At 49.4% G+C, this 22,261-nt stretch overlaps 1 protein-coding gene across 15 annotated transcripts; it reads left to right on the top strand.

The window, feature by feature from the left end:
* Positions 1 to 311: 311 nt before the first annotated feature.
* Rcan3 (regulator of calcineurin 3) lies at positions 312 to 21,290 on the top strand. Of its 15 annotated transcripts, none has more exons than XR_015619910.1 (8): positions 312 to 536; positions 960 to 1,067; positions 8,790 to 9,025; positions 13,182 to 13,355; positions 15,425 to 15,596; positions 16,960 to 17,325; positions 19,001 to 19,247; positions 20,208 to 21,290. XR_015619910.1 is itself a non-coding variant. In XM_087550091.1 (6 exons), the coding sequence occupies exons 3-6, from the start codon at positions 8,831 to 8,833 to the stop codon at positions 17,136 to 17,138; spliced, it is 720 nt and encodes a 239-aa protein (XP_087406217.1). In that variant the 5' UTR covers positions 312 to 536; positions 960 to 1,067; positions 8,790 to 8,830; the 3' UTR covers positions 17,139 to 21,290.
* The last annotated feature ends 971 nt before the right edge of the window (positions 21,291 to 22,261 follow it).

Here is a 22,261-nt window from a genome sequence, read left to right as displayed (position 1 = left end):
ACCCGCCCTGAGAAGGTTCCTAGTGTCCCCTGCTAGCTGTTCCTGCCACTGTCACGCAAGGTAGCAAGAAGAGAAAGCAAAGGTTTCTGGGTCGCGGCGGATACGAAGGGGTCATCAAAGGTCCCGTTTGGGAGGTCCCATAACGCCTCAGCCTTAGGGTTCCGGCCCCAGCCCCTCACAGCCAGTGCGGAGAGCCAGGAGGAGCAAGCGAATGCGCGCGCGCAGGACCCGCCCCGTTCGGAGCCCCGCCCACCACCCGGCGACTCCCGCCCACCCAGCTGTCAGCCCCGCCCTCCTGTCTGTGCGCCGGCGCAGCGCACCCGTTGGGCGCGAGGAACCCAGGGAGGGCGCGAGGCGCGCGGGTCCGGGAACGCGCGCGACGCCGGCGACCTCACTCGGCCCCAGGTCACCGCCCGTGTAGCCGGCTGAGGTGGCCGCTGGGGCCCGCGTCGAGGGCGTGGTGGCTCCGGGCGGTGAAAGTCTGTCCGCCCCTGGCCGTGCTCGTTTCCCCCCCGGGGCCTCTCCCCTGGAGACAGGTGAGTCTTCCCTTCGCAGGGCGGGGCCGGTTCGCGACCGCTGGGAACAGGTTTGCAGCAGCTCTAGGTGATGGGATCCCCAGGACCCCTGAAAGTTAAAGCCTCAGCTACAGCAGCAGCTGCCCAGACCCACCAGGAAGCCCCTAGACGCTGCTAAGGACCAGCCGCCTGGTCCCCAGGATCTTCCCAGCAGCTTTAGGGTGACGTCCTGCAAAACACCCTTCACCCCCAGGTCCTTTCTCCTCCACTAGCAGTTTCTCCACCAGCTATTCGACTTTTTGAAATAAGTCAGGCCCAACCTGCCCCCCGAGGGTAGGAAAGGTGTGGCTAGTAAAACGGAGATGGCAGCAGGTGGAAGCCACACTCCCCTCCTTTTTCCCCTCCCCCAGGATGCAGGAATTGTCGCTCTTCTCTGCTTCCCAGGCTTCTGGAAACTTGTGGTCCGCCTCCTCCTGAAGCATCGCGCCTTCAATAGCAGTTTCCAGGCTGCCGGGTTCCAGCTTCCGTGCGAAATCTCATCATCTCCTCTGGGTATTAAGACTCTAGCGGCTCACGTCCATGTTTCAAACTAGGATTATGTAGAGTGATGGTTTTTATTGTACGGTTTAAAACCAAAAAAAAAAAAAAAAAATACTCGCGTCCCGATATTGGAAGCTTTCTAGTACAATACATTTACTTGAACTTTTCGTAGAAGTCTCTTGGCCAGAGGAGTAATTGACCATCTGTAGCTGTGATTAGCGATTACTTTAAAATGTTATTTTAAGAACTGGGTGTGGCACACGTTTATAATGTCAGCAAAATGAGAGGCCAGTTTGGACTACATAAGGTCTATCATGGTTCCCCTTTCATTTCTCATTAAGCATTCACAGATAGACTTCTTTTTTTTTTCCTTTTTTTTTTTTAGTAGTAGTAATAGTGACAAGAATCAACATAATAAAGTTGGTGGAACATTAATGTAAAAGAGGTTATAAAGATTAGATTTGGGGGATAGAAAGATGGCCTAGCAGTTAAAGAGCACGGACTGCCCTTACAGAGGACCAGAGTTCCTTTGCCAGCTTCGGTGGCTCAAAACCACCTGTAACTACAGTTCCATGGGATCCAATGTCCTCTTCTCACCTCCACAGACACACGTGCTCATGTGCATAACCTTACACACAGCCACACACAGCCACAATTGAAAAAATGATTTTTTTTTTTAAGTTATCTTTCTGGAGCCAGAGAGATGGCTTTTGCTTTTGCAGAAGACCTGGGTTCAGTTCCCGGCACCCACATAGGGGCTCACAACCATTAGTAACCCCCAGGTTAGCTGATGCCTTCCTCAGACGTCTGAGGGGCACCAGGCACACCTGTGGCACGTATATGACAAGCAGACAAAACGCTCGGACACATAAACCTTTAAAACCTTAAAAATTATATTTCTGTATTTTAAGTGTCTTCAGGACTTAAAGTCACGGCATTTTTATTGATAATCTGTAATTGTTCCTATCACTGGTGACATTCCTGCTCCATGACAAAATGGAGCAACCCTGACAGCTTTGGAGAGTTAGACTCCCGAGTGGGGCCAGTTCTCTCCAGAGCAACGCAACCCCAGCTCAATGGCTGGAGGAGTTTGTGTTTTCTGATTTTATACTAAGGATTGAGCCTAGGATCTCAAGCATGCTGGTCAAGCCCTTTACCACTGAGCAGCATCACTCCAGGTCAAGTTGAACTTATATAGGTTTTCGGACCTCGGTCAAGCGCTACTAAACGTGCAGTGGACTGTCACCAGCGCGTGGGCAGCAGAACCGAGTTCTTTTTTTTTTTTTTTTTTTTCTTTTTCGGAGCTGGGGACCGAACCCAGGGCCTTGCGCTTGCTAGGCAAGTGCTCTACCGCTGAGCTAAATCCCCAACCCCAGAACCGAGTTCTAAGTCATTCTGTCTTCATGCCTGTCCCTGTTTTGGACCCACATTTCCTGTAACATCATGCAGCATGGCTTCTCCTGGGTCAGTGGACATGCCAAGGTTTTAAGGCCTTAAAATATATCATGATTGAATAGTTAATAAAAAAAAATCTGTGCTCCCCCAAAGCACTGAGACCTCCTCCTCTCTTGGAAACGGGTTGCCAATGGAGCAACCTGTAAAGCTGGAGCAAAAAGTAGCAGGATCCTGATTTCAACCTTACACAACCCTCCCACTCCCAACGTGTAACTGACATTAATGTAAACCCATCAGAACGAACAACTGTGCATCCACGCTGCTGCGCAAACACCCAGACTCTGAGACTTAATATATTCTTAAAGTCTGGCCTTTTACGTGTCTACGAGTATGTGTGTGCTCACTCGTGTGTGTATGCACATCAGGTGTGCATGAGCCCTCAGTGGTCGGAGGAGGAGTGGGGTGGGATCACCTGGAACTGAAGTTACAGACGGGTGCCAGGAATCCCATCCAGTTCTCTGCAAGAGCATTAGGTGTCCTTAGCAGCCGACGTCCCTCTAGTCACACGAGTTTGTTAAAATATATTCATCGAATGTTTGTATATGTGTTTTTGACTGTGGCCTCGGCAACATTCAGGTACAGGTCAGAGGACAGCCTGCAGAAGTTGGGGCTCTCCTACCACGTGGGTCCCTGGAATCCGGGAGCTCCGTTGTCCGGCTTTGCAGCAAGTGTCTGTTCTGCAGGAGCAAAATCCATCTCTCTGGCTCCAGAAAGATAACTTTTTTTAAAAAAAAAATCATTTTTCAATTGTGTCTGTGTGTGGCTGTGTGTAAGGTTATACACATGAGCATGTGTGTCTGTGGAGGTGAGAAGAGGACACTGGATCCCATGGAACTGTAGTTACAGGTGGTTTTGAGCCACCGAAGCTGGCAAAGGAACTCTGGTCCTCTACAAGGGCAGTCCGTGCTCTTTAACTGCTAGGCCATCTCTCTATCCCCCAAATCTAATCCTTATAACCTCTTTTACATTAATGTTCCACCAACTTTATTATGTCAATTCTTGTTACTAGTACTACAAAAAAAAAAAAAAGAAAGAAAGAAAAGAAAAGAACGTGTAGTAAAATTCTATCTGTGAATGCTTAATGAGAAATGAAACGGGAACCATGGTAGACCAGAACCCTAGTGTTGGCAGGAGTTCAATTTCAAACAAATCTGGCTAAGAGATTAGAATGTTCCCTGAGTTGGGAAGCATAATATTTTCTGACAAGTTCTAGAGAGGGAAGAATTCCCCTTTTCTGTATCAGCTGGAATTGCTTGGCCTTCAGCCCTGATGGATCAGCTTTGCCCCGCGCTGTGCAGCAGAGCAGATGGTCCTGGGAGGTTAACCACTGCTGTAATGTTTGCATGAGGAAACTGTTACCCGGAAGCCAGCCAGAGCCGGGGCAGCACTGGAGATGATGCTGAGCCCAAACCATCGCAGGTCAGGATTGCAACAGTTGCAGGACTCAGGAATAGAACCTTTGTGCTGGGGACGGGACCCAGGGCCTCCTGGTGCCAGGCAAGGGCTGGAGCTCTGAGAGTTGTGGCTTCAGCCCCATAGTGTTCTGTCTTTGCCGTCCTGAAACCAAGGTTAGCTTATCTCTAGCCGTACTTCTTTCCACGTGAACTGCATGCAGAACGGCAGGAAATTCCGAGAGGTGATTGACAGGTGGGCTTAAGAACAGAGCAACAGGGGGCTGGGGATTTAGCTCAGTGGTAGAGCGCTTACGTAGGAAGCACAAGGCCCTGGGTTCGGTCCCCAGCTCCGGAAAAAAAAAAAAAAAAAAAAAAAAAAAGAACAGAGCAACAAAAACTCTCATGTGTTTTCATTGGGCTAGCCGCTATCTACCTAGTAATGGCTGATAATGTATGCATTCCTTTGTGACATAAAATTCTGTAAGGCTCATACAAAGCCTAGGGACCCTTTCCAGGCGTATTTCAAATCTGTTTTCACACTTGAAGCAGATAACCAGCTCTGTGGCGATTTGAGGAGCTCCGTTTTCTGATAAGACTCTCCCACTTTTCTTGAGGTCATGAAAATGCTAGGGGTTTTTCTGGCTTTCTGTTGTGATTTACTCAGATGGTTTTTCCCTTACTCCATGTTATAGTCTAATGTCAGTTCTAGCAGTAGTTCTGGCACTATTTGGGTTCTTACAGCCAACAAGGGAACTCACATACGCTTGTGTTGAAGTGGTTGCTGAGCATGGCCATGGGCGAAGCATTACTCTGAATATGAGCGTCCTAACATCTTTATTGGGTGAAAGATTATCGTTATCTACATTTTGCACTTGAGGAACCAAGTATAAAACCAAGGAAGGTTTGGTGCGATGGCTCAAAGGGTACTTCCTCCCAAGCCTAAAGCTGTCCTCTGACTCTCATGCACACCATGCCACATGCCAGCACACACACACACACACACACACACACACACACACACACACCAACCACCACCACCTCTACCAGAGACAGATGGGTAATAAGATAGGTGGAGTAGTTGTCTGAGCAGAGTCCTACTGGGCCTCCGAGTCCTGCGGGGCCAAAGTTCCCTTGTTGAAGGTCTGAAGATGGATCCCGACCCCTCCTGGGGATACTTGAGGATTGATCAGATGCTGTGTATCTGCACAGCCTGTCCTCTTTGAGAATATAAGTCTTGGAACAAGATTGCTTAATGATCATCTAATTTGATCTGGGCTTGGTGGTGTAGTCCTGTAATCCCAGCTCATGGGGAAGCTGAGGCAAGAGGATCAGAAGTTCAAGGCCTCAGGACTGGAGTTCTGAACTGCTGCCTCAGCGGTTAAGAGCACTGACTGCTCTTCCAGAGGTCCTGAGTTCAATTCCCAGCAACCACATGGCTGCTCACAACCATCTGTAATGGGATCCGATGCCCTCTTCTGGTGTGTCTGTGAAGATAGCTACAGTGTGCTTCATAAATAAATAAATCTTTTAAAAAACATATGGGTAAAAGAGAGCTAGGAAACAGCACAGGAGTAGAGCACTTGTCCAGTTGTAGGAGGCCTTGGGTCTATCTTAGTGCCACAATAAAGGAGTAATTTTGGAGGAAAAACTCATCATTGAGGTCATTATTAGGGTAATTAATTTGAACATAGATTAAAGTGGACAATACTGTTGTGCCTGGGTTATGCTGGGTGAGAAAGGGATCTTGTTTTCATGCTGGCTTGGGAGTATTTGTATCATAGTATACTATGTAATAGTTTTTGAATAATTTTAAAAGGCAGGTGGGTAACTGTTGCTTTGTCGGAAACAGTATCTCTCTGTAGCCCAGACAGGCCTGGAACTTAGGGTGTAACCCAGGCTGGCCTCAAATTTGTGGCGGCCCTCCTGTCCCGGGTTCTTGAGTACTGAGTACAGACATGAGCCACCATGCCCAAGCCCATTTTTATCGTTTGTTTTTGAAGTCGTAGCAAAAGAAAGTTAACCCAGGGTGAAGATAGAAAAACAGGAAATGAAGATATAACATTCTAAATCAAGCAGAGGATCGTTCCCTACGCTCTATTTTTACTCCATTCTCTGTCATATTGGAGGAAGGACCTTGAAAAAGGAAATAATTATCAAAAGTCAACTAGGGCCGAGGCTGTAGCCCAGTAGTAAAGTATGGTCTAACATGAGCAAGGCCAAGGGTTTGATCCTCTGTGCTGCGCACGCACACGTAGGCTGAAAATGGGCTGGCTCTCCTCCCCGCCCCGGCCCCAGAAGCCTCTCCGGCCTGTACTCCTGGTGATCCTTCAGCCTCTGCCTCCCTGGCTCTGGGATTAAAGGAAGGGACCACAAGGCCCAGCTTTCTCGCATCTTTTTTTTTAAAGATATATTTATTTATTATATATAAGTACACTAGCTGTCTTCAGGCACATCAGATCTCATTACAGACGGTTGTGAGCCACCATGTGGTTGCTGGGATTTGAACTCAGGACCTCTGGAAGAGCAGTCAGCGCTCTTAACCATTGAGCCATCTCTCCAGCCTTCTCGCATCTTTTTAAGAAGGGAAAGAAATAGTAAATAAGTGGGGAATTACAGAAAACAAAAACAGCTAATGCCTCTAATAGACAAGTTGCAAAGAGAGCCCACTCTGTGCCCAAGGAGAAACTAGATTGGTCACATCATTTTCTGAGCCACACAGTTTTCAGGCATTTCTGTTCCTCACTTGGTGCATGCACCTCGGTGCCCGGCTGTGCCCCCATTCTTTGCCCGATGACATCCTCCTCCACAAGCCCATCTCCAATTCCTTACAGACGTGCATTTTCTTCCTTCAGCGGTGACAAGCCAGTGACATGAAGATCAGTGCAGTCTGCTTTCGTTCGGCTGCCCTTTCTAAGCAGCTATGAGTCAGAAACTATGGCAGGACCTGGGCATTTGAAGGCAGGGAAGTCTGGTAGCTAGGGGCAATTTTTAAGCTTAGAGCAGAGAAGGGAGCACGGCGTTGTGAGAGTCCAACCTCTCCCTCATAAAAGCCACAGTGAGACACATTCTGGGGGGACTCCCTTTAGACCCAAAGGCTGTGGCGCAGCCATATGATTAAAATAATCAGCTAAAAATTGTCAGACCTTGGGCTACCCAGGTAAGCATATGTTTAGCACAAAGCTAAATTTCTAAGTGTAGATTTAGGGGAAAGGTCCCAGTCCTCAAATAGTCCGATACGGAGGGAGGAGCCACCAAGGAACAACTCAGAATTTCTTGGAGACATGCTATAATTCCATACATCCCATGCCGTGTGGATCCAGTTCTCATTTCCCCGAGACGTTGGTGCTTCATGACTTAGGAGCAGTTGTGTGAAATGCAGCATGGTGCTGGCACATGGGGAGGACGCCAAGCTGAGAACTAAGAAGTTAACAGCTCCAGAGGGGACTGGGCTGAAACCCGAGAGAGACCCAAGTGCAGCGTGACAGATTCTTAAAAAAAAAAAAAAAAAAGCCTGCCCGGAGAGGGAAGGGGCGTCAGGATGTGCACTGCAGAGGGTGGGCTCTGGGCCTAGGGGTCTTCATATCAGTAGTGAGGGGAGATGAAGCCAAGAGAGACTGGCAGCCAGCGCATGAGACTAAGCCGTGGAGTGAGTGCAGTGGAGGAGACAAGCTAGGCGAATGGCTTGCTCTCCAGGAAGAGAAGCAGGAGGATGGAGGCAAGGTAGAGCAATGGAAAGCGCTCCTGTGCTGAGGAAGAGGAACGCTGGAGAGGCTGATAGTATGGCAGGCAGTAGGATGAGGCCCACTGGGGAATGTGACTGGCTGGCCCTACAGGAGAACCGTTTGCCCTGGCTGTCCCCCAGTGCCCAGCAGTAGGTGCCCAGATATTGACAGAAACAAGTAGAGGTGCTTTTTTTTTTTTTTTTTAAGATTGTCTTGAGTGCTATAGAATAATGGGAAGCTCTGCTATTTTTATCCCATAGTTAATAACCAGTAGGAAATAGAGACTGTGTCCTTCCAAATGAAGGGGGAGCTCGGAGGGCAGTCATAATAACCATGATCACTCAGTGTCCCTGCCAGCCAGGCTTTCTTCAGTTCCATGCCACTGTCATGAAATATGTCGTGTGCAAAGGGCCACTGTCTTAAAAGCGTGGCGTGGTTTTCTGAAGAGCCAAACACAGGCAGATTCTGGGTTTTAGAGGGACAGTGTCAGCTCTTGGCCTCTGACAAGAGACACAGCATCTTAAAGTTCAGAAGCGCATCCCTGGATTGTGTCCCAGCTTAAGCTGTGTGCTGTGTGTGCTTGCATTGTGTGTTCCTGGACACCTTTTAAAAGGAACTCAGTGGCCTAAGCGACTTAATCACTTAGGAGTCTGCTCAAAAAACAAAAAACAAAAAACAAAAAAAACCCAAAAAACCCAGGCTGGATATGAAAGGCAGAGCCTCCCAGACGGCGGCGTCTCAGGGTGCAGATGGTGAACAGACCGTGTGGGTGTGATTCTGCTGGGCCACTTCCAGTGTTTTCCACCTAAAACCCAAAACAAATATGTGGAGGCCACGCTGGCTCCCACCTTCCCTCTCTCTGCTTGTAAACTCAAGGACGTGTTGACGTGATGGCTCCCATCACCCTGCCCGTCCTGCTCTCACGAGAAAGCGATTGCTTTTTTTTTACATCCTCATATTTCATTGTCCCATAAATTCTGCTAAGCAAATCAGATTTATAGACAGGGAACTCACTGGAGAGCTGGAGCGAACTTAAATACCGATTGATCTTTCCTGGATTACATCGTTCTGCTTGATGAATTGCTGTCTGGAGAAAGATTGAGCGCCACATTGCAAAGCCTTCACGGTTTTCCTCTCGGTGTTTTCCTTTTTTTTTTTTAAAGCACTGTCTGGCCAGCGTCCTAGAACTTTACCGACAGAGAAGATGCTACGAGACAGCCTGAAATCTTGGAATGACAGCCAGTCAGACCTCTGTAGCAGCGACCAGGAAGAGGAAGAGGAGATGGTCTTCGGTGAAAATGAAGACGATTTGGAAGAGATGATGGACCTCAGCGACCTGCCCACCTCCCTCTTTGCTTGCAGTGTCCACGAAGCGGTGTTTGAGGTCCAAGAGCAGAAGGTAGGCACACACCCTGCCCCTGCACTCACGGCATGGGAAGCGAAGGTAGCTTTGGTCCCTGAGCCCTGTGACGCCACGGTGGCCCCCTCACTGTGTCTTAGGAGAGTCTCAGTGCCACCGACCGGCATCGTTCAGAGCCAGTCCTCCCACCGCCCTTGAGGAACACTGGCTTTTAGTGGACCCTGAATCAAGGCTCAAAGAATGCCTTTTATTCATTCGCCTATTCACTGAGTTTGGAGACTGTGATTGAAGAAAAGCTTTTTAAGTATTTTACTGGAAGATACTAAATATCTTCCAGTGTGTGTTCGTCAGCACATCTTATTTGTACACATGTTTCTGCCATACACACCTGTCATCCCCCGGGTGCCTTTCCCTGTGTGGCACAGGATGGCCTGGGATTGGCTGTGTAGCTCAGGCTAGCCTAGGATTGGCTATGTGGCCCAGGATGGCCTGAGATTGGCTGTGTGGCACAGGCTGGCTGTATGGCACAGGCTGGCCTGGGGCTGGCTATGTAGCACAGGCTGGCCTGGGATTAGCTGTGTAGCTCAGGCTAGCCTGGGATTGGCTGTGTGACATAGGATGGCCTGGGATTTCCAGTGAGCCTCCCAGCTCTAACTCTGAATGTTAGGATATGTCAGAGCGTCTGTATCACCATGCCCAGCCTCCAAGTGCTCTTTTTTTTCCTGTCTTCTTCCTACGCTTACTAAAGAGGCAGTTTGTCTTTCCTGGGGCTTCTTGGACTATTAGGCTATGGGGAATAGCTGCTATCTCATTGTTAACTTTGCTTGTATTGCTCTTTATGGTTTGAAAGGAAAAATGGATTACCTTTTACTTGGAAAGTGTGTGTGTGTGTGTGTGTGTGTGTGTGTGTGTGTGTGTGTGTGTCCCCGCATGACTTCATTAAAGCCTACACACTTTCTTTTTCTCTTTGCTACATAATCTCACCGTGTGGCCCAGACTGACATCTGGGCAATCCTCAGCCTCCTGAGCACTGAGCTTACAGGTAGAGGCTGCCACTCCTGACTTGGCCCTTAAATGTTCTAGTCTGTATGCAGGCTGGGCTTCGTTCCAGTGTTCTCAGGGGCAGAGCTGGATCCATGCTCAAACACCTGCAGAGTAAGGCTCTGTGCCGACTGGGTTGGGAGGTAGAGTTCGAATTACGCAGTTTCTGAGTCACAGGGTGGACAGTCCTTTAGCCCGTCAGGTGTCACTGAGGCAGGTTCACAGCCAGGCTCAGTAAGTCTCATAGGGGCATGTGGCCTGGAGGAAGAGCTGGGAGAATTAGCATTTTATCCAGGGAAAGGAATCTTTAACCAGAGGAAACCAGATACACTGAGACTCTTTAGGACAGTGTGAGGCAGGGAAAGTAACAGGCATTCTGTATGGTGGACACAGGCCGTCTAGAGCACTGGGCTGAGAGGTGGAAGCTGGCTCTTATGGGGCGTAGTCCTAGGGCTTCTGAGCAAAGAGCGTCATTTGAAACTGTACTGGGCTTAGGAGTGTGTGGGAGGCTTAGGGCTCCTGCCTGGAGCGGAGAGCCTGGGGGTGGGGTGGGGAGGGCACGGTCAGGCACAGAGGGTCTCTTTGCAGGTCACTCTATCTACATGGTCGGGCACAGAGGGTCTCTTTGCAGGTCACTCTATCTACACGGTCGGGCACAGAGGGTCTCTTTACAGGTCACTCTATCTACACGGTCGGGCACAGAGGGTCTCTTTGCAGGTCACTCTATCTACACGGTCGGGCACAGAGGGTCTCTTTGCAGGTCACTCTATCTACACGGTCGGGCACAGAGGGTCTCTTTGCAGGTCACTCTATCTACATGATCGGGCACAGAGGGTCTCTTTGCAGGTCACTCTATCTACATGGTCGGGCACAGAGGGTCTCTTTGCAGGTCACTCTATCTACATGGTCGGGCACAGAGGGTCTCTTTGCAGGTCACTCTATCTACATGGTCGGGCACAGAGGGTCTCTTTGCAGGTCACTCTATCTATGCTGTTTCTTTACCCAGCTGAGCCAGGGTTTAGGAGTCTGAAGCAGCCCTCCTGCTTTCTTACTTAAGAGCTCTGAATTTCATGTTAGAGATGATTTTTTGTAAGAAAGCACATGCATTTAACACAGCCCCTTTATCTATCAGTGAGTGTAGCATCCCCAAGTTCAAACAATTGCTGATGGGGAAAACATTCTGTTAAAAACTTTATCTAGGCTCGGTGGTGGTAGCACATGCTTTAATCCCAGCATTTGGGAGGCAGAGGCAGGAGGATCTCTGAGTTCAAGGCCAGCCTGGTCAACTGAGCAAGTTCTAGGACAGCCAGGGGCTACAAAGAGAAACCCTGTCTCAAAAAACAAAGCAAAACAAAAGTTATATCTAGCTCTGAGCATGTAGGGAAATCCCAACACATGGAAAACAGAGGCAGGTGGATCTCTGTGAGTTGGAGGCCAGCCTGGTCTACAGAGGGAGTTCCACTGTTCCACAACAAACAGCAAGTCCCAGGCTATGTAGAGAGATTCTGTGTCAGAGAGAGAGAGAGAGAGCAAGAGAGAGAGCGAGAGCGAGAGAGCGAGAGAGCGAGAGAGCGAGAGAGAGAGAGAGAGAGAGAGAGAGCGCGCAAGCAGTAGAAAAGCTGTCCACCTCGTATTCAGGGCTGTAGGCCGTCTAGCAGTGATTTAACATACTGGGGAAGTCTGCCGGTCCTTTGTCGATGCCACCTACCCTATTTATGTCCAGCACTTAGTATATGAGCATTTTGGATCCGAGAAGACCTTAGGACCTTTTTATCTTAAAATTATAGTCACGAGACCTCTCTGGGGACAGTGAGATGGCAAGCAGGGGAAAAGTGCTTGCTGCACAGTGACGTCAGCCTGACAAGCCTCCCCAGAAACCCACAGACAGGTGAAGGCGAGCGTGGATGTGACCTTCACATGAGTACCATGCCTTCCACCCCCAGCCACCCACATCCCCACTCATGCCCACAAGTAACAGGAAATTATACACATTTTAAGTTTAAGAGAGAATCGTGGGGAGGAACTTCACACCAGTGAATCTATTTCAGGGTTTTTCGCATGGAAAAAGAAGACCGAGTTCTCGTTGATTTTTCTTTGGTGGTGGGCTTGTCTGTCTGTCTGTCTGTCTGTCTGTCTGTCTGTGTTTTGTTTATGTGAATATGTGAGTGGATCCCCAGAGAACCCAGATGAGCACAGTGATCCCCGGAGCTAAAGCTGCAGATGTTCGTGAGCCGCCTGCCGTGGATGCTGGGAAATGAATCTGAGTCCTCTGGGGAGCAGCAAATGCTCTGAACTACTAAGCCATCTCCTCAGCCCGGGTTCTCAGTTTTAAAACCGTTCCAGGGTTATCTGCGTCTCAGATCGTGTGTGCATGCTTGTGTGTTTCCATACACATGTGTTCCAGTGTCTCGGGGTTATCATTGCTGTGATAAAACACAGTGACCAGAGCAACTTGGGGAGGAAAGGGTTAACCTGGCTCACACTTCCACATCACTGTTCATCCTTGAAGGAAGCCAGGACAGCAACTCAAGCAGGGCAGGAACCTAGAGGCAGGAACTGATGCAGAGGCCATGGAGAGGCTTACTGGCTTGCTCAGCCTGCTTTTTTTCTGTAGAAGCCAGGACCACCGGGACTGCATGAGACCTAGTCTTTAAAAAGCAAAAAGTAGAAGTTATTTCTCCGCATTATGTTGTGTGCACGTGCTAAGCGGGGGTTGTTCAGGTTCTAAGAGGAAGTCGTGGGAGACCTTGCCCAGTGTGTCCTATGTCAGCATGTCCACAAGTGCCTAGAACAGGGAAGGTAGGGAAGGGTCTGACTGCCAGCGACACTCCTGTGAGAGGAAGCACAGCTGCCTACGTCAGTGCCTTGACAACAGTCATGCCCCTGTTCTGTGTGCAGCTGTGTGGGTGCTGTCTTAGCCATCATAAATACTTCATCACCTTTGGGCCTGCAGTATCTATCAAGGCTAGCCATTGCAGACCGTAAGTGTGAGCACGTGAGTCACAGGGTATCAACTCTGAACTCGTGAGAACGGAGGAACCGCAGCGTATGACAGACGGGGTTTCTCCCAGCCTCGACTCCTTACCAGGTCACCCGTTAATAGGGATATTCTGTCTTCCCTCCCACTCTCTCGGCCATGCTGCTCACCGTGCAGGAGAGGTTCGAAGCCCTGTTCACCCTCTATGATGACCAGGTCACATTCCAGCTGTTCAAGAGCTTTCGCAGAGTGAGGATCAACTTCAGCAAGCCTGAGGCTGCGGCGAGAGCACGGATCGAGCTCCATGAGAGTGAATTCCATGGCCGGAAGCTGAAGCTTTACTTCGCACAGGCGAGTTCTGTGGCTGCACCCCCACGGCTGCCCCTCCATTCACAGCCTGTTACAGTTCCCCTTCCAACATGGGGTCAGAGGCTTGTAAAACCAGCAGTCAGGTGAGACAGGGATGCAATGCTTTTTTTTTCTTTTTTTTAGATTTATTTATTTAATGTATATGAGCACACTGTAGCTATCTTCAGACACACCAGAAGAGGCATCAGATCCCATTGCAGATGGTTGTGAGCCACCATGTGGTTGCTGGGAATTGAACTCAGGACCTCTGGAAGAGCAGTCAGTGCTCTTAACCACTGAGCCGTCTCTCCAGCCCGCAGTGTTTTGTTTTTTTGTTTGTTTGGGTTTTTTTGTTTTTTGTTTTTTGTTTTTTTTTTTACTTTACACGTATGTAATTTTGTTTTAGGAGCATACTACGCCTTCTGTCTTTGTTTCTCTGAGACTAATAGCTAAGGAATTCTTTTTTCTAGCAGTTTTGCTCAGCTAGGACTCTGCAGAGAAGGGCTGAACTTGGAGGTGGGTGGGTCACACATTCTGTGCATCTAAAATGGCACTGAGGGTGTGACATCCATGGGAAAGCAGAGAACAAACCCTTCAAGGGCCATCAAGATGGCCCAGAGGGTAAAGGTGCTTGCCACCAAACCTGAGGGCCTGAGTTGATCCCTGAAACTCATCCATGGTGGAAAGAAAGAACCTATCTGCGTCCTCTGACAACCACATACACAATTTTCTCTCTTCTGAGACAGGAGCTTGGCGGTGGGTGTGTTAGTCAGCCATTCCCAGTGAACTAGTTAGGGTCCCCATTACTGTGATGAAACTCCGTGACCAAAAGCACCCAGGAGACAAAAAGTTTATGTAGTTCATGTATCTTGAATCGCCATTCATTGTGGGAAGCCAAGGCAAGAACTCAACCTGGACAGGAACCTGGAGGCAGGAACTGATGCAGGGACCTGGAGGCGGGAGCTGATGCAGGGACCTGGAGGCGGGAGCTGATGCAGGGACCTGGAGGCGGGAGCTGATGCAGGGACCTGGAGGCGGGAGCTGATGCAGAGGCCATGGAGGGTGCTGCTTACTGGTTTGCTCCCCATGGCTTGCTCATCCTGCTTTCTTACAGCCCCCAGGACCAGCACCCAGGTTGGTATCATCACAGTGGGCAGGGCCCTCCCACAGCAGTCACTAAGAGAATGTTGTACAGGCCTGCCTGCAGTCAGATCTCCTGGAGGCATTTCCTCAGCTGAGGTCCCCGTCTCCTGATGACCAAAGCTAGCAGTAGGTTGACATGCACTAGCCAGTGCGCCCACTGTAACAACACCTGAGAGTCAAGTGTAAAGGACAGAGGTCTTGGCTCGTGGTTTGGAGGTTTCAGTCTGCATGCGACTGGGCCTGCAGTGGAGCAGCAGTGGGGGCAGAGCAAAGCTCTTCACCTCATTCATGGGAAACAGGAAGAGTAAGGGGCTAGGGTCCCACTGTCCCTTAGGGTGTGTCTCCATGACTAAAGGCCTCCCTGACTCCCAAAGGCTCCCAGTTTGACCTCTCAGGGAGCAAGCCTCTATCTACTATGTCGAGCCTGAGGGTCACTTAGAGCCCAGACCACTGCCGTCATCACTGCTATGTTTCTCTGTCCATCTGTCTATAATTTGTTCTTTCATTCACTTCACGATATCAAGAGTCCAGGACCTGTGGCCACTTCCAGTCCACCTGCTGGGAGATCACAGACAGTTTGAGAGACAGTTTTAGTCAGCACTCCAAGAACATAACAATTACCATAAAGTTGGAAATGAAAGCCCTGTGGTACACGCCTTTCATCCCAGACTCTGGAGGCAGAGAGAGCAGATCTGTGAGGTTGGTCTACAGTGAGTTCAGGACAGCCAGGGCTACACAGAGAAACTCTGCCTTAAAAAAAGCAAACCCAGGGGTTGGGGATTTAGCTCAGTGGTAGAGCGCTTGCCTAGCAAGCGCAAGGCCCTGAGTTCGGTCCCCAGCTCCGAAAAAAAGAAAAAGAAAAAAAAAAAAAAAAAAAAAAGCAAACCCAGAGAAAAGATGGATGCTCACAGGCCTGTCTTTCCCTGCAGGTGCAGGTGTCCGGGGAGGCTCGGGACAAGTCCTACTTACTGCCACCACAGCCCACCAAGCAGTTCCTCATCTCCCCTCCCGCCTCACCCCCCGTGGGGTGGAAGCAGAGTGAAGATGCCACGCCAGTGATCAACTATGACCTCCTCTGTGCCGTCTCCAAGCTGGGGCCAGGTAACGCATGCTTTAGCTCTCAGCGTCCCTGGACATCGCCGTTTTGAGTGCTGGAGACCGTGTTCAGTAGGGGTTATAGCACTGTCCAGTGGATGGTGTGGCCACACCAGTCTGGGTTCACACCGTGCATTTTCCAGCACTGTGGTCCTCAGCCAGAGCCTGGGTTATCTGAGTATGTTGGAAGGGTTGAACGCTCTCTGCAGTGTGACAATTTTAGCCGTTCAGCTAGGAGTTAATGCGGAGCAAACATACTCCCAGCTTTCTCTCCGCAAGCCAGCTCTGTGTCAGTGGCTGCTGCTTTGGGTTACAGTGATGACGACCTATCGCCCTTCTAATGTTCTTTCCTTTTTTCTTTTGTTCATTCCTCGCTTTCCCTTTCTTCTTGCTGTCTCTCTCATCTTAATAATTCCAGAAGCTGATTCCCCGCTGCTGAGGTCAGGGCATGTCTTCTAGGGCACTTCGGAGGCTTTTGAGAGGAGCGCTATGCTCCTGGACGTGAGAGGCCCTACACTAGACACTGCGCCCAGAGCCTAGCCAGTGCCTCCCATGGCCACGTAAAACCACTCTGAATGTAACTAACCCACCTTAGTTATTTGTACAACAGCAGTTAGCATTTATATTACGTTTTAATTAGTATTTATGCAATCTAATCAATGGGTTCTCATCTTAGCACAAAGCCAGATGAACGTAAGAGATAGGAAAGGTTTATCACCTACACAGGAGCTATTTCCAAAGCAAGGCCTCCCCAGTGAAGGAAGTGTGTATTCATGTAGTGGCAGGTGCATTCCTGAGCATGCTCAGTTGAAAGTCATGGAGACGGACATGGTGGGCAGGGCGTGCTTGTGCTCAGCTTGCACCATGATGTTTTATCTAAAAATAGGGAAAGGATAGTTTTAAGGTGTGTGCTAACAGGAGTCTGTCCTGAAGGTGCCTGCTGTGCTTGGGTTTAACTCCCAGGGCCCAGGACACAAGGGGCAGTGTCATTACAAATGGAATTTCTGAGGGCATGGTGGCACTCAACTTTAACAGCACTTGGGAGGCAGAGGCTGGCCACTCCCTGGGAGTTCCCGGGCCAGCCTGGGCTACATAGACTCCAGGGAGAGTTTTTGTTGTTGTTATTGTTGTTGGGGTTTTTTTTCCTTTTAATGCCAGCATTTGGGAGATAGAAGCAGACGAATCAGAGTTCAAGGTCAGCCTCAGCTACAGCAGCAAGCTTCTGACTGGCCCAGATTTCATGAGATACAGTCCAAAAAAGAGAGGGGGAAAAAAAATCGGCTACTAAATGACGTAGTAGAAGAGGAAGTTGGGAGATAGAAGAAATTAATTTCTTCCCCTGCAGTAAGGCTCCTTCCTGTGCTTGCAGGGGAGAAATACGAACTGCACGCAGGAACCGAGTCCACCCCCAGTGTGGTGGTGCACGTCTGTGAGAGCGAAACCGAAGAGGAAGAAGACACAAAAAATCCAAAACAGAAAATCACGCAGACGCGGCGCCCGGAAGCTCCCACGGCAGCACTGAGTGAGCGGCTGGACTGTGCACTGTGAGCGGCTGCTGCGCCTGCGCCTACCACTGCTACAGCCGCGCCTGCCTTGGAGCGCAGCCCAGCGATGCTGATGCATCCGTCCAGCTGCTGGGCCAGCCTCCCCGGGCCGGAACGTGGAATGAAGTGGCAGATTCAGCCAGCCGGTTCAGATTTCGAACAGTATTCTAAATGGCACTTTAAGTGACAAGGTTAGCCCTGACCGTGAGGCACCTGTCTCCTCCCCCAGAAATATTAGTTCCCTTGAACCTGTAGAGCATTGGGTACCGGAGGCCAGAGCCAGCGTCACCCAGTGCACTGCCATTTCTACAGACTTAAACGTTAGTCTCACTTCGGTGTGGGTATTTTTGTACAGGTGTGGCGGTGTCTAACAGATTGAGCAAAGGCTGAATGTAATTATTCAGTAGACATGACCTTTCTTTTTGCACGAGAAGAAACCTGAGATACAAAATCATTTGTAGAAGTCATTTTTTTTTTTCAAGTATTTTTTCACTAGCTTTAGGGATGAAAGGCCAAGTGACTGAGATTGTCAGGTCCAGATGGCGTGGGCAGATGCGCCCTTGGCTCTCCTGGCTGTCCATCTTACTTGGCAGTCAGTGAAAGTGGCGTGCAGAACCCTGCTCCCAGCGCAGCCCTCCCCAGCCTCAGCTCTCTGCAGGAGCCTTGCCTTTGCCAGCAGCCTGTGTCCCGGGAAGCCTGGCTGATGGCTTTATGGAGCTGGAGCCCCGGGCAGCTCTTCTGTTACTCTCTTGACCCTCCTAGTGCTGGCTGCTACTGCCTGAGGTTCCCTATGCTGTGTGCGTCGGCACGGATGTAGGTCGCTCTTAACTTCAGACGATAATGATGACTGTGCAGACCGATTTAAATTGGGGGAGCAGGTTCGTTTTGTTTTCTTTGAAGACAGGGTTTCACTTGGTAGCTCCCGGGCCTCAAATCCTCTGTGTTCCTCCTGCCTCAGCTTCCCAAGTGCTGGACTTACAGGGGAGCACCATGTACTTGAAAGTTCTCCGTTCAAGTATTTTAGCTGTTTGGAAAGAAAAATCACCTGCACTTTTCCCCTGCAGATTAGGGAGAGGAGTCATTCTTTTGGGGGTGGTTGAGCTTTTTTCTTTGTTTGTTTTTGTTGTTTTGAGACAAGGTTTCACACTGTAGCTCAGGCTAGCCTGTGACTCATTATGTAGCCCAAGCTGGCCTTGAGCCCAAGACCATTCTCTTTCCTTAGCCTCCTGAGTGTTGGGATTGCAGGCATGGGCATGCAGTTCATGCTTTCCTTTTTAGTGAACATTTCCACCTTCACTTGCAGTTGGTGTCCAGATAGAATTGCTTCTTACTCTTTTTTTGTTTTTTTGGTTTGTTTTGGTTTGGGTTTTTTTTTTTTTTTTTTTTTTTTTTTTTTTTTTCCGGAGCTGGGGACCAAACCCAGGGCCTTGCGCTCGCTAGGCAAGCGCTCTACCGCTGAGCTAAATCCCCAGCCCTGCTTCTTACTCTTGGCGTGTTGTTCCGTGGGTCACTCTGCATCTCTGGTGTGCTGAGCTGCAGTCCCTTGCTGAAGGCTGGCTCTCCTGCCTCGGGGTGCTGTGTTACAGACGCTCGAGTGGCTCCACTCATCCGACTGTTCTGTCGCACAAGCGTTCAGAACTGGCAGGAAGATGTGAAGGGGCACAGAACAGAAAGTAGCATAGCTGCTACTGCAAAGGAAGGAGCTTAGAGAAGTGACGCCATGAGAGCCGTCATGGGTGACATGTCAGGGCTGAGTCCCTTTTGTGGTAGAACTGATTTCATGAGCGCACACACAGAAACACACACACACACACACACAGAGACACACACACACACACACACCTGTTTTCTGTCTTATTAAAACAGGGTCTCACGTAGTCCAGGTTGATCTCAAACTTGCTGTGTCCCAAGGATGACTTTGAACTCCTGGTCCTCCTGCCTCTGTCTCCTAAGTGCTGGGACTGGAGGTGTGTGCCACCATCCCTATCAACAACAGAAGAGTGTCCCTTGCCTTCAGACACTGTCAGATGCTGAAGTCTGCATTTGCCATTGGGAAGCCTCGGTGCAGATTCAGTTGAAGATAACCATTCCATCCACACAAGTCATCTGCCAGGTAAAGGGATTATATGCATATATTTTGTTTTGAGGTGATGTCTCACAGTGTGGCCCAGGTTGGTCTCAAACTCCAGGCCTGTGGGTCTTCCAACTTGACTGGATCCAGGCACACGCCCTTGTCATCCTGGGACTTTAGAGTTGGATGCAGTAGATCAGGAATTCAAGGCCATCCTTGGCTACACTGTGCTTGGCCCTGCCAAGCTCAGCAGTTTGCTACTTCTGGTTGTAGGATAGACCCTAGCTGTCAGCAAGCATGTTTTCAACTGGGGAGGTTTTGTGTTCCTCATTATACAGTACATGCTCTGATTTTCTAAGTGATCATAACCCAGTTTTTAAATTTGTCTTGGCTTTCATTTTCTACCCACCAATTAAAGAACATCTATTGCTCTTTTTTAAGTCGAGACACTCAAATCTGTGTGCATCCTGTTACCTTGGTCACCAGCAGTTGTGTCAGCACCTTACGTGGGGTTCCCTGGATACTCACATTCATGGAATTAAAATGTAAACAGTGGTAACGGGGACCCAGGCTCAAAGAATGCATGGAGTTAAAGGTTTGCTGTGGGATGTCCCTCTCCCTCTGCTTAGAAAATCAGGTTCTATTCAAGACTCGTGGTGGGCCTGGGCTATATATTTTATGTAAACTATTTTTAGACTGGAGGATTTAGTTTTAAGAGGAAAGCTTTGAGCGCAATTAAACCATGGAGGTGTACCAGATTCTTCGATGCCTTGGGGTCACTCCTGCTTGCTTGCCTTCTATAAAGCCTCAGACCTCACCTGCAAGGTGAACTTGGTCACCCTCCACTTCCCTCTGTGTTCCCTAATGCATCTGTCTTAAAGGGAACATTGTCTGGGTGTGGTGTAATCTCAGCCTGCAGGAGGCTGAGGCAGGAGGATTGCCTGGGATACATGAGTAACCCCTCTCTCAGAATAAGGTATGTTCCTTTTCTCGCTGTGACAGTTCAGAGGAACAGTCCTGGAGAAATGTTTGCTTCTAGCCAAGAATCCTGCGTTCTAGAGACTCATTCTGCACAAAACTAAGTACATGGACCAAGTAAGATGTATGAACCTTGAGCAGCCACGTGACAAGTGACTACTGCTGTTTCGAACTCCCCTCGTTGTGTTCTCCAGGGCCATCTTCCTCCTCAAGAGTGCCACTGTCTCCCTCAGTCTTGGGCAGAGCACAATTCATAGTCAGGATTACCAAATGTATTCAGCGCGGTGGCATATCCCGTCATCTCAGCGCTTGGGAGGCAGAGGTATGAGGACTTTGCAAGTTAAAGGCCAGCCTGGGCCATGTACCACGACCCTGTCTCATCAACGAGGGGGCTCCTGGATGTCCAGGTGCCCCAGACAGATAGCAGTGACCGTGCATCTCTGGCTGTGGCTGGGGACTTATCTTCCTGGTAGCTTCTAGTCAAGGCTAGAAGTGATCTCAGATAAGTCAGCATGCAGACACCACTAACTGGCTTCATGTTCTCCTGGAAACCTGCAGTTCTTGAAGTGAGTCCTGAGACCTGGCAGGTCCTGCGTGGCCTGGACTGGATGTGCGTTCTTGACATGAGGAGGGTTTCTTATCTATCTATGCAGATAACGCGTGGTTTTCTGTACTGTTCCTTTTTGGTCTCCACTCTTCCAAAGTCAGACTGAGGACAAAGGGGGGACAGCAGGTGTCAGTCCCGCGCCGTGCCCTCTGCTGTCAGCCCGAGTATTTATTATGTCACTGTGTTACTGCACATTGATTTCATTACTGAACCGCAGCTGGATTTAGTCTCGAATCCGGCCTGTCCGCGGCCCCCCTGGTCCTGTGCACTGTAGTGAATCCTTGCTGCACTTGCAGAAACTGGTCAGTGAGCTTTGTCCCTGTGTCCCGTGATCTTAGTGTGCTTGACGTGATGGGCCATAGTTCATTATCAGCTTCAACTCTCCTGTGTCCTCAGGATTTCTAACATTCCTCGTCCTGTAAGGAGGTAACAAAGGCAGACATGTGATTACCTGTAACAGATTTTGATGTTGAACTAATAAAAACTTGTTTTGTAAGTCAGTTCATTGAGCCGTCTCTTCAGTGTGTATCCGAGGACTGACCGGACAGTAACAGAGGAGGCAGAGGAGCTCTGCTGTGAGCAGTGCTCCCTGGGCCACACTGGTGTGCTCACCAACAGCAGAGAGGCCAGCAGATAACCCTACTCCACCAGGGAACCCTCCACCCACATTACTCCTTAGCTAAGATGACTTATTGTGGGGGAAGACCAACAAATTAATAACTCCACATTCCAGCGTAAACCAGAAATGGCTGTGGAGTTACAATTCGGTTGTTTTCTTTGGCTTTTGACATAAGGTCTCAGCCCAGGCTACCCTACACTCTGTATGTAGCCTAGACTGGCCCGGAATTCCTAATCCTCCTACTTCCACCTCAGAGATGGCAGGATTAAAGGAGTGTCCTAAAATGCCCTGCTGCTAATACTGCTAATATCTGTCCATCCATCCATCCATGTGTATGAGTACTTTTTCCTCATGGCCCTCTGTGCACCACATGAATGCCTGATGGCTAGAGAGGCTGGAGGACACATTGAATCTCCTGAAGCTGGAGCTGAAGACCATGGTGAGTGGGTGCTGGGAACTGAACCTGGGTCCTCTGGAAGAACAGCCAGTGCTCTTAACTGCTGAGCCAGCCTGTAATACTTACTTTGAGCTATGCAAGTCTCTTTTCAGCTTTTTTTTTTTTTCTTTTCTTTTTTTCCGGAGCTGGGGACCGAACCCAGGGCCTTGCGCTTGCTAGGCAAGTGCTCTACCACTGAGCCAAATCCCCAACCCCTCTTTTCAGCTTATTTAACTGTGCTTTTATTTTTGCTCTTCCAGACAGGGTCTCATGTAGTAGTAGCCAAGGCTGGCCTCAAACTCGCTCGCTGTGTAGCCCAAGGTGACTTTGAACTCCAGATTCCACCCACGAGGTGCTGGGATTAAAGATGTTACACTATCATGCCCAGTTTTGGTTTTTTTTTTTTTTTTTTGCCT

Source organism: Rattus norvegicus, chromosome 5, assembly GCF_021556685.1.
Source record: "Rattus norvegicus strain SHRSP/BbbUtx chromosome 5, alternate assembly SHRSP_T2T, whole genome shotgun sequence".
NCBI lineage: Eukaryota > Metazoa > Chordata > Mammalia > Rodentia > Muridae > Rattus > Rattus norvegicus.
This window is presented reverse-complemented; position numbering and strand designations above follow the sequence as displayed.

What these genes read in the sequence shown, in the direction of transcription:
- Rcan3 (XM_087550090.1), top strand. Translation starts at nt 878, where the DNA reads ATGGCAGCAGGTGGAAGCCACACTCCCCTCCTTTTTCCCCTCCCCCAG. An exon ending in AATCTCATCATCTCCTCTGG is followed by an intron (nt 1,068 to 8,789) that starts GTATTAAGACTC and finishes TTTTTTTTAAAG; the next exon opens with CACTGTCTGGCCAGCGTCCT. An exon ending in TTGAGGTCCAAGAGCAGAAG is followed by an intron (nt 9,026 to 13,181) that starts GTAGGCACACAC and finishes CTCACCGTGCAG; the next exon opens with GAGAGGTTCGAAGCCCTGTT.